The following is a 12,612-nucleotide window of genomic DNA, read 5'->3' as shown; positions in this document are numbered from 1 at the left end:
TGCAACCATGGAATAGAATGTCTCCACTATGCAGTCAGAGGCTCCCCAGGTCAGTATGAAACACCAATTGAAGTCTTCAGAGGAACAGACACCAAAACCCTAGAGCTGGACAGTTGTAGCGCCTGTGTAATATACAGTTGGGGTCATTACTCCTCTAGGAGTTAGGACTTTGATTTAGGGAGACAGATACGTCATTGTGCCGTGGTTATGGTCCGTCCGGGCTTAACCATCATCTAGAGCTGGGTTTTGTTTTTCATTGGTTCGACTGCATCAGGGTTGCCACTAATGACTAATAGAGGGCTCTCGCTCCTATTTCTCTGCGATCACATCCTCTTGCATAAAGTGAGAGAGAGACAGCGTGAGAGAGGGAGAGAAAGAGCGAGAGGGGGAGAGAGAGACATTAGCGCGAGAGTGAGCGAGAGAAAGAAAGAAAGAGACGAGAAGAGAAGAGAAGAGAGAGCGAGCGTGTGTGTTCGAGGTAATTAACGTAGCATTTTTTTCTACCACGTCTCAAGGTTTGTGGGGATCTCATAAGTCACATAAGTAATGTTAGTTATGGGTGACTCCCTCTGCAGCTAGATCCTTACTCCCTCCTGTCTCTCTCTCTCTTCAGATAAGCAGAACATTGGCTTATAATGATCTCTACCCAAGACAGAGGAGCTGGAGATCCGTGAGAGACCTTTCTAGCTCCATTAACTACAGTACACTACCTCCCTGACGATGACCAAAATCACAGAGACACCGTCGACACATCGTTAATTATGGTCGATGTCAGCGGGCACAGTGTCAATCTTCTGTGTAAAACTGTAAAAAAATAAAAAATAAAAAAAGTTGATTTGGATGCCACTGAAAATGCGGTGATTGTTTTCAGATTGCAAAGTTGTTGGACCGTTCCAAATCAAGCCAAACTTGATTTATGATTTACTGTAAATTCAACTCAATAACTGACAACTGACATTGATTCATGATAAACCAACATTATGCATATTCAAGCATACCATGAATTATGAATTGATAGTTTGTTCAAAGTGGAAATGTATTTTCTCTTTGTCTGAAGCACCACAACAGCCCCATATACAAGCAAACAGTCCATTAATGTGTTAGGGTTAGAAAACCTCACTGTGGTAAACATCTCCATGCGTTGCCATCGCAATCTGGGTCTGTTCATCAGCAAACACATAAACACAGTAACGACAGGAATTTAGATCCTGACTGCAGCCAAATCTCTCTCTCGCTCACTCTCTCTCTCTCTCTCTCACTCTCTCACTCTCTCGCTCACTCTCTCTCTCTCTCTCTCTCTCTCTCTCACTCTCTCGCTCGCTCACTCTCTCTCTCTCTCTCTCTCTCTCTCTCTCGCTCTCTCTCTAAGATATCTCATTCGTTTATTCGCCCATGTTGTAAAGAAAACATCTGTTTGCTCCACTGGGGGGAAAAATATATTATGAGGAATTTAGGGCAGGAATCTATTCAATCTATCTCAAATAGTTTGCTGCTGTGATGTCAAACAACAAGTCTAGCTAACTTTTGAGTCTGCAGGATATTGGTATATTCTTCTTATGTACAGATGTAGGATCTTAATTTGATCAGTTTCTCACAGCAGGAAAAGAATCCTGCAGCAATCGCAAATATAGAGGTTGTTACATTTTTCAGCTCTGTCCACCAGAGCTGTTGCCAGAGAATTTAATGTTAATCTCTCTACCATTATCCACCTCCAATGTCGTTTTAGAGAATTTGGCAGTACGTTCAACCGGGCCTCACAACCGCAGACCACGTGTATGGTGTCGTGTGGGCTAGCGGTTTGCTCAACAGAGTGTCCCATGGTGGCGGTGGGGTTATGGTATGTGCAGGCATAAGCTACGGACGATGAACACAATTGCATTTTATCAATGGCAATTTGAATGCACAGAGATGCTGTGATGAGATCCTGTCATGCCATTCATCCGCCGCCATCACCTCGTGTTTCAGCATGATCTGTACACAATTCCTGGAAGCTGAAAGTGTCCCAGTTCTTCCATGGCTTGCCTACTCACCAGACATGTCACCCATTGAGCATGTTTGGGATGCTGTGGATTGACGTGTACAAGAGCGTGTTCCAGTTCCCGCCAATATCCAGCAACTTCTCACAGCCATTGAAGAGGAGTGGGACAACATTCCACAGGCCACAATCAACAGCCTGATCAACTCTATGTGAAGGATATGTGTCACACTGCATGAGGCAAATGGTGGTCACACCAGTTACTGACTGGTTTTCTGATCCACGCCCCTACCCTTTTTTTTTTACGTCTGTGACCAACAGATGCATATCTGTATCCCCAGTCATGTGGAATCCATAGATTAGGACCTAATGAATTTATTTCAATTGACTAATTTGATATGGACAGTAACTCAGTAAAATCTTTGAAATAGTTGCATGTTGCGTTTATATTTTTGTTCAGTATAATTCCAATCTAATCTCCTCCTCTGTATCTCTCTAGACTCGTTTGAAGCGGATGTCTGCGGGTCAGATAAGGAGTTGGACGAGGAGACGTGCCAGTGTGTTTGCAGGCGACAGCTCCGGGCCTCGGGCGCATGCGGACCCCACCGCTACTTGGATAAGAACACGTGCCAGTGTGTGTGTAAGACGCTCCCCTCGTCCTGTGGGCCGCACCAGCTTTTCAATGAAGACACGTGCCAGTGCTCCTGCGCCAGGACGTGCCCCAGGCACCAGCCGCTCAACCGCACCAAGTGTGCCTGCGAGTGCAACGAGTCACCCAACAGGTGCTTCCTGAAAGGCAAAAGGTTCCACCAGGCCACCTGCAGGTAAATACAGCTTGATGATGATGATGATGAAGGATTGTTGAAAAGGAGGAGGACAACATGGAGAAAGGGAAAGAGTGGAGGATAGGGATAAGTCTGATGATGACATTCCAAATTGCTAGCGTGACAACCTTTTCAGATCTTTTCAAACGCATATTTCCATCGCAGACCGTATACATTAGCGTAGTCATTGGTAATTCAGGCAGCCAGTCAAGACGAAGGACTGAAGGGGGGGATGAGAACCTCTCTCCATTGATCAATGTGGAAAGAAGAGACTAAGTGACTTAGAGGAGAGTGTGGTTTGGAGCGTTCCTGACTTATTAATGGCATTCCAGTTCCAGTTGATCCCAGTACTCTGCTGGAGACGAGACCAGGGCATAGGGCTCTTGGTCAAAGTAGTGCACTAAATAGGGAATAGGGTGCCATTTGGGACACAGCCTAGGTATAAGTCCTGTTAGATGCACGCCGCTAAGCCCCAAGGCTGTACCACAGCTGTGTTTGCCAAACCCTAAAATGACATGGCCTGTGTAAGACTAACCCACTCCAGCTGGTGTCTATCAGAGCCATGCTAAATGTACTTGATTCAGGACATCCAGCGTCCAGATTCTGGGTAACGGAGAGAATGTATACGGCCGCACATCCAGAGCTGTGGCGTGTTCTATCATTGAGAACGCCAACAAAGCTAGAATGACGGGCTCAAATAGAACGTGAAGAGTTATTATGTCAGCGAACCAATGGAATATATGAATTATATTAACTGAAGAGTACAATTGAGGACTCAAAAACATGTGTATTGGCACACAGAGAAACTCATATGACCTGCTGTACCATATACCCTACATGGCCAAATGTATGTGGACACCCCTTCAAATTTCTGGATTCGGCTATTTCAGCCACACCTGTTGCTAACAGGTGTATAAAAATGAGCACACAGCCATGCAATCTCCAAAGACAAACATTGGCAGTGGAATGGGCCATACTTAAGAGCTCAGTGACTTTCAACGTGGCACCGTCAAAGGATGCCACCTTTCCTACAAGTCAGTTCCTCAAATTTCTGCCCTGGTCAACAGTAAGTGCTGTTATTGTGAAGTGGAAACATCTAGAAGAAAAGTGGTAGGCCACATAAGCTCACATAACAGGACCGCCAATTGGTGAAGCGCGTACTGAGTAAAAATCGTCTGTCCCTGGTTGCAACCCTCACTACCGAGTTCCAAACTGCCTCTAGAAGCAATGTCAGAACAACTGTTCATCGGGAGCTTCATGAAATGTGCTTCCATGGCCGAGCAGCCACACACAAGCCTAAGATCACCATGTGCAATGCCAAGCGTCGGCTGGAGTTGTGTTAAACTCGCCGCCATTGGACTCTGGAGGAGTGGAAAAGCGTTCTCTGGAGTGATGAATCACATTTAACCATCTGGCAGTCCGACGGATAAATCTGGGTTTGGCGGATGCCAGGAAATGCAACCTGCACGAATTGATAGTGCCAGCTGTAAAGTTTGGTGGAGGTCTGGGGCTGTTTTTCATGGTTTGCCCTTAAGATTTCCCTTCACTGGAACTAAACGCTTCAACATACAATTACTTTCTAGATGATTATGTGCTTCCAACTTCGTGGCAACAGTTTGGGGAAGGCACTTTCCTGTTTCAGCATGACAATGCCCCCGTGCAGATAGCGAGGTCCGTACAGAAATGGTTTGTCGAGATCGGTGTGGAATAACTTGACTGGCCTGCACATAGCCCTAACCTCAACCCCATCGAAGACCTTTTGGATTAATTGGAAAGCCGACTGCAAACCAGGCCCAACATCAGTACCCGACCTCACTAATGCTCTTGTGGCTGAATGGAAGCAAGTCCACGCAGCAATGTTCCAACATCAAGTTGAGAGCCTTACCAGAAGAGTAAGCTGTTATAGCAGCAAAGGGGGGACCAACTCCATATTAATGCCCATGACTTTGGAATGACATGTTCGGGCAAGTGTCCACATACTTTTGGCCATTTAGTGTATAAATGTCTGTGACATGACATTGCATGACTGGTAGGCCATACATGTTCACTTTCCAGATGCCCTCACACACAAATTAGACATAAATCATTTTCATTTCAAAGCAGACAGCTCCTTTATTTTTTAGAAGTCTGCAAGGAGAGAAGTCCTGTGAATACAAATCTGCGCAGAGTTGTAAATGAACTTGCAAGTCTTGCACATTACACTGCGATAAAAACACTGACATAAGGGCTGCCCATTTACCAGTGATCTCACTCTTCGGGTGATGTTGCCAGTTCTGCTCCTGTGGTCTTAAACCAGTGCCAGGGTGATAAACTATACCCAGTTAGTCAATATGAGCCCTATTTAAGGGCTTGGTGTTCATTGGTCATAGTACAACATATTTCACCAAGTAAAAGGTTTCACTGCCTTACTGCTGTCAGTTAACTGCTAGTTCCCCCTGGCTGAAGGAACAACCCACAACCCACTATGGTGACCCCTTGTAGCCCCACGTTAATATGATTTATGACTATCCATCTGCAGTAAGGATCCAATGTCAGGAACACGGCGAATAGAATCAGCTTTCGTTTCTTCCTGTTTTTATTTGATACCAAACTTACTAGAAAAGGTTAATTTCCTGAAGAAGCCTGAGGGACTTCCTTATATTGATGCCATAAAATTGACATATACTGAGTAAGAGGTTGTACCTCGTAGGACAAATATTAAAAGAAAGAGTATACCAGAATGGACTACTAAACCTGTGGTTATGTATATGGTTAAAACTCCTGCACGTTACATGATTTAAAGGGAAATTTACAAAAAATGCAACTTCATATTCATCACCTTCTGCCCAACCCAACATCAATATATGTGAAAATGGCACGTTTCTGTGTTTTGTAGTAAAAAATACAGAGGATTTTAACCAACTATGAGCATTGCCTACTATTTGCCTACTATTTGTCTACTAACGTCACAACTTCCACCGAAGTCGGTTCCTCTCCTTGTTCGGGTGGCGTTCGGCGGTACCGGTCTTCTAGCCATCGTCGATCCACTTTTCATTTTCCATTTGTTTTGTCTTGTTTTCCTACACACCTGGTTCTCATTTCCCTCATTAAGTGTTGTGTATTTAACCCTCTGTTCCCCCCCATGTCTTTGTGTGGAATTGTTTGTTGTAAGTGCTTGTGCACATGGTTACTGGTGCGCGTCGGGTTTTGTACCCATGTTGGTTATTTCTTTATGCCGTTGGTTTTGAAACTAAACCCCTCCGGCTATTGCCTAGTTCTGCTCTCCTGCGTCTGACTTTACTGCCACCAGTTACGCACCCCTTACAACTAATTAGTTGATGATGTCATAGAAACGCGCCATTTTCCCATATGTTGATGTTGGGGTGGTGCTGGAGATGATGAATATCAAGTTAAACATTTTTGAAATGTACCTTTAACATGAATGGTCTTTTGTCTTCCCCTAGCTGCCACAGACCACCTTGTGACGTGCGGAGGAATCGGCGCTGTGCATCAGGTTTTTACTTCAGTGAAGAGGTCTGCCGGTGTGTACCAACATACTGGAGAGGACAGGATTAACTTTGAGTTCACATTATGCAGCTGACCTTCTACCCGGTTATAAAGATTAGAATCTATTATGCTAGCCGCAATCGTGTGGAGAAGTACCTAGCCTGGACCTAGGTCGGGAAATGGTTGAAAGGACACATAGTTTGTGGGCTACTTTGGAATTATAAAGTGACACTTGGGAAATATTATGGACATATTGATATGAACCCCAAATATCATGAGAGGATCTAATGAAAAGACTGAAGGATGGGGAGAAATTGAAGGCGAAGCCTTATTTTTGTTATTTTGTATTTGTTTGTTATTCGTATGTCAGATATTGATGATATAATTTATTGCCACTAAATGTTTGCATCCTCTTTGTTTATTGCAATTTCAATCTTTCCAAGAAAATACACTGTGATCGATATGTTTGCATCATGTGATGCCTCTTTAAAATTAAAGTTGAATATTGTTAACGTATTTCTAATCTAGTTTATCATATTGAATTGTAGTTACTGATTGTAAATAACTAATGTACACACTTATCTTACAATTATGATCTTAAGGCAGGCTATATTTACACAACAAAAATGTCATTTAAATTTCCATATGAATTAACACAAAATAGTATGTCATTTCTGAACTGCCATCCACAGCATACACATTTATGTTAGATACTTGAAAATATACTCTATATCACTTTTATCTTTGGTCAAACCACCTCACCAGCCATACTAACATTGGACTCTCAGTTCTAGGATCAGGGCCATAAGTTTTTCCAGGTTTGAACCATTTTATGACATGATGAGGATATCCTATGAATCTAAGTCACCAGTAGTAAACCTCCAAGGAAGGGATACGGTGAACTAATACATGAATCCTGCCTTGTCAATGAATGAATACTACTACTATAGAATACCCTAATCAGCAAAATGGACAAGGATATCCAATCTACAGTACAGCAGTATGAAGACCAGTATGAGAATGCTCCTAATTCTCTGACCAAAACTCATTGGACAAGTGAATGGATGTTTCAAAGTCTACCATGAATGGCACATCGGGACAAATGGTTACTAAGATGTTTCTAAGGTGCTCACTCCGTATGGGTTTAAACAAGAGCAGGTCGAGTTCTTGTTCTTGTGTTGAAGTATGTCATGGTCATTTTCTACGTCAACTGTATTTGTATTGTTCCTATGTTTTTCTACTCGAAAATAAATCACCAATTTCGCAAGACGCACAGCTATTCTGAGTTCAGTGTTTGGACTGATGTAACTGACTGTTGAAAGATTATGTGGAAGCAAATAGTTCCTTTTAACTTGCCCTGTCTTTTGTCTTGTGTGCAGAGAAACTAGAAATGAACGCAGAAAAGCGTCTGGGTGGAAGGGCAATGAAAGAATGCAAGATAGATGGACTGTGGGTTTTGGCTTATTTCAACTGGAGAGTTGGAACGCTTTAATCTTGACATGGATATGCAAGCTAGCCACCGGGTTGGTATGTGAAAGACCACAAGATGGCACTTAATAAATGTGCATTTATGAGCTTTGGAACTGGCCTGGGTCCACCTGATATTCACACACACTTTTCGTCTGAGCACTGTAAATATAGTAAATCATTTGATGCTCTTGTCCCACGCCAATGCATCACTGTGTGTGTGTGTGTGTGTGTGTGTGTGTGTGTGTCTGCCATATTCCTGGACAGGACATTCCCGTTTTGGGCCTGCCTCTAATACTAGAGAGACCGCTCATTACGGTATAAAGTATTTCAAAGTGCATAGCCCCCCAATAATGTCAGAAATTCATAGTTCCATTGAGAGGGGAGGGGTGAGAGGTATAAAGAGGGTTATTGCTGGTCTCCCCATTTAAACAGAGCTCCACCTCTTTCTTATTTACACACCAGGTGGGCCTGGTCCTCCTGAACCCCCAACCCTCACCCCTTAACCATTGCTCACTTCACCAGTGCAATGCATCTGAGGCACATTACCTCCAGTACCTCCACCTATTCACTCTCTGTTACACTTCATCCAGACTCTTTATCTTCCACCCATACTCTTTATTTTCCAGCCAGACTCTTTATCTTCCATCCAGACTCTTTATCTTCCACCCAGACTCTTTATCTTTATCCAGACTCTTTATCTTCCACCCATACTCTTTATCTTCCATCCAGACTCTTTATTTTCCAGCCAGACTCTTTATCTTCCATCCAGACTCTTTATCTTCCACCCAGACTCTTTATCTTTATCCAGACTCTTTATCTTCCACCCATACTCTTTATTTTCCAGCAAGACTCTTTATCTTCCATCCAGACTCTTTATCTTCCACCCAGACTCTTTATCTTCCATCCAGACTCTTTATCTTTATCCAGACTCTTTATCTTCCACCCAGACTCTTTATCTTCCACCCATACTCTTTATTTTCCAGCCAGACTCTTTATCTTCCATCCAGACTCTTTATCTTCAATCCAGACTCTTTATCTTCCACCCAGACTCTTTATCTTCCACCCAGACTCTTTATCTTCCACCCAGACTCTTTATCTTCCACCCAGACTCTTTATCTTCCACCCAGACTCTTTATCTTCCACCCAGACTCTTTATCTTTATCCAGACTCTTTATCTTCCACCCAGACTCTTTATCTTTATCCAGACTCTTTATCTTCCACCCATACTCTTTATTTTCCAGCCAGACTCTTTATCTTCCACCCAGACTCTTTATCTTCCACCCAGACTCTTTATCTTCCAGCCAGACTCTTTATCTTCCACCCAGACTCTTTATCTTCCAGCCAGACTCTTAATCTTCCACCCAGACTCTTTATCTTCCATCCAGACTCTTTATCTTCATCCAGACCATTTATTTTCCACCCAGACTCTTTATCTTCCACCCAGACCCTTTATCCAGACCCATTATCTTCCACCCAGACCCTTTATCTTTATCCAGACTCTTTATCTTCCACCCATACTCTTTATTTTCCAGCCAGACTCTTTATCTTCCACCCAGACTCTTTATCTTCCAGACTCTTTATCTTCCACCCAGACTCTTTATCTTCCAGCCAGACTCTTTATCTTCCACCCAGACTCTTTATCTTCCAGCCAGACTCTTAATCTTCCAGCCAGACTCTTTATCTTCCATCCAGACTCTTTATCTTCATCCAGACCATTTATTTTCCACCCAGACTCTTTATCTTCCACCCAGACCCTTTATCTTCCACCCAGACCCTTTATATTCCACCAGACTCTTTATCTTCCACCCAGACTCTTTATCTTCATCCAGACCATTTATTTTCCACCCAGACTCTTTATCTTCCACCCAGACCCTTTATCTTTATCCAGACCCTTTATCTTCCACCCAGACCCTTTATCTTTATCCAGACTCTTTATCTTCCACCCATACTCTTTATCTTACACCCAGACCCTTTATCTGCAATGCATCTGAGGCACATTACCTCCAGTACCTCCACCTATTCACTCTCTGTTACACTTCATCCAGACTCTTTATCTTCCACCCATACTCTTTATTTTCCAGCCAGACTCTTTACCTTCCACCCAGACTCTTTATCTTCCACCCAGACTCTTTATCTTTATCCAGACTCTTTATCTTCCACCCATACTCTTTATCTTCCATCCAGACTCTTTAATTTCCAGCCAGACTCTTTATCTTCCATCCAGACTCTTTATCTTCCACCCAGACTCTTTATCTTTATCCAGACTCTTTATCTTCCACCCAGACTCTTTATCTTTATCCAGACTCTTTATCTTCCACCCATACTCTTTATTTTCCAGCCAGACTCTTTATCTTCCATCCAGACTCTTTATCTTCCACCCAGACTCTTTATCTTTCATCCAGACTCTTTATCTTTATCCAGACTCTTTATCTTCCACCCAGACTCTTTATCTTCCACCCATACTCTTTATTTTCCAGCCAGACTCTTTATCTTCCATCCAGACTCTTTATCTTCCATCCAGACTCTTTATCTTCCACCCAGACTCTTTATCTTCCACCCAGACTCTTTATCTTCCACCCAGACTCTTTATCTTCCACCCAGACTCTTTATCTTCAACCCAGACTCTTTATCTTTATCCAGACTCTTTATCTTCCACCCAGACTCTTTATCTTTATCCAGACTCTTTATCTTCCACCCATACTCTCTATTTTCCAGCCAGACTCTTTATCTTCCACCCAGACTCTTTATCTTCCACCCAGACTCTTTATCTTCCAGCCAGACTCTTTATCTTCCACCCAGACTCTTTATCTTCCAGCCAGACTCTTAATCTTCCACCCAGACTCTTTATCTTCCATCCAGACTCTTTATCTTCATCCAGACCATTTATTTTCCACCCAGACTCTTTATCTTCCACCCAAACCCTTTATCCAGACCCATTATCTTCCACCCAGACCCTTTATCTTTATCCAGACTCTTTATCTTCCACCCATACTCTTTATTTTCCAGCCAGACTCTTTATCTTCCACCCAGACTCTTTATCTTCCAGACTCTTTATCTTCCACCCAGACTCTTTATCTTCCAGCCAGACTCTTTATCTTCCACCCAGACTCTTTATCTTCCAGCCAGACTCTTAATCTTCCAGCCAGACTCTTTATCTTCCATCCAGACTCTTTATCTTCATCCAGACCATTTATTTTCCACCCAGACTCTTTATCTTCCACCCAGACCCTTTATCTTCCACCCAGACCTTTATATTCCACCAGACTCTTTATCTTCCACCCAGACTCTTTATCTTCATCCAGACCATTTATTTTCCACCCAGACTCTTTATCTTCCACCCAGACCCTTTATCTTTATCCAGACCCTTTATCTTCCACCCAGACCCTTTATCTTTATCCAGACTCTTTATCTTCCACCCATACTCTTTATCTTACACCCAGACCCTTTATCTTCCACCCAGACCCTTTATCTTCCACCCAGACTCTTTATCTTCCACCCAGACTCTTTATCTTCCACACAGACTCTTTATCTTCCACCCAGACCCTTTATCTTCCACCCAGACCCTTTATCTTCCACCCAGACTCTTTATCTTTATCCAGACTATTTATCTTAATCCAGACTCTTTATCTTCCACACAGACTCTTTATCTTCCACCCATACTCTTTATCTTCCACCCAGACTCTTTACCTTCCACCCAGACTCTTTATCTTCCACCCAGACTCTATCTTCCATCCAGACTATTTATTTTTATCCAGACTCTTTATCTTCCATCCAGACTCTTTATCTTCCATCCAGACTCTTTATCTTCCACCCAGACTCTTTATCTTCCACCCAGACTCTTTATCTTTGTCCAGACTATTTATCTTAATCCAGACTCTTTATCTTCCACACAGACTCTTTATCTTCCACCCATACTCTTTATCTTCCACCCAGACTCTTTACCTTCCACCCAGACTCTTTATCTTCCACCCAGACTCTTTATCTTCCATCCAGACTATTTATCTTTATCCAGACTCTTTATCTTCCATCCAGACTCTTTATCTTCCACCCAGACTCTTTACCTTCCACCCAGACTCTTTACCTTCCACCCAGACTCTTTATCTTCCACCCAGACTCTTTATCTTTATCCAGACTCTTTATCTTCCATCCAGACTCTTTATCTTCCATCCAGACTCTTTACCTTCCACCCAGACTCTTTATCTTCCACCCAGACTCTTTATCTTCCACCCAGACTCTTTACCTTCCACCCAGAGTCTTTATCTTCCACCCATACTCTTTATCTTCCACCCAGACTCTTTATCTTCCAGCCATACCCTTTATCTTCCACCCAGACTCTTTATCTTTATCCACACTCTTTATCTTAATCCAGACTCTTTATCTTCCACCCATACTCTTTATGCAGACTCTTTATCTTTATCCAGACTCTTTAACTTCCACCCAAACTCTTTCTCTTTATCCAGACTCTTTATCTTAATCCAGACTCTTTATCTTCCACCCAGACTCTTTATCTTCCACCCAGACTCTTTATCTTTATCCAGACTCTTTATCTTCCACCCAGACTCTTTATCTTTATCCAGACTCTTTATCTTCCACCCATACTCTTTATTTTCCAGCCAGACTCTTTATCTTCCACCCAGACTCTTTATCTTCCACCCAGACTCTTTATCTTCCACCCAGACTCTTTATCTTCCAGCCAGACTCTTTATCTTCCACCCAGACTCTTTATCTTCCAGCCAGACTCTTAATCTTCCACCCAGACTCTTTATCTTCCATCCAGACTCTTTATCTTCATCCAGACCATTTATTTTCCACCCAGACTCTTTATCTTCCACCCAGACCCTTTATCCAGACCCATTA

General features: G+C 42.9%; 1 protein-coding gene across 2 annotated transcripts in view; it reads left to right on the top strand.

Annotated features, from left to right (window-relative positions):
* vegfc (vascular endothelial growth factor c) overlaps nucleotides 1-7,554 on the top strand; it is a 58,813-nt gene extending 51,259 nt beyond the window's left edge. For both annotated transcript variants that reach the window (XM_021573482.3, XM_090209583.1), the window contains exons 6-7: nucleotides 2,475-2,799; nucleotides 6,243-7,554. In XM_021573482.3, the coding sequence (XP_021429157.2) occupies nucleotides 2,475-2,799; nucleotides 6,243-6,354 (437 nt within the window). In that variant the 3' untranslated portion in view covers nucleotides 6,355-7,554. The remainder of the gene's footprint in view (nucleotides 1-2,474; nucleotides 2,800-6,242) is intronic.
* Nucleotides 7,555-12,612: the final 5,058 nt, after the last annotated feature.

This window comes from Oncorhynchus mykiss, chromosome 19 (assembly GCF_057628025.1).
Source record: "Oncorhynchus mykiss isolate SJ-2025 chromosome 19, ASM5762802v1, whole genome shotgun sequence".
NCBI classification, from domain to species: domain Eukaryota; kingdom Metazoa; phylum Chordata; class Actinopteri; order Salmoniformes; family Salmonidae; genus Oncorhynchus; species Oncorhynchus mykiss.
The sequence above is the reverse complement of the archived record's forward strand: the minus strand, read 5'-3'. Positions and strand labels throughout refer to the sequence as shown.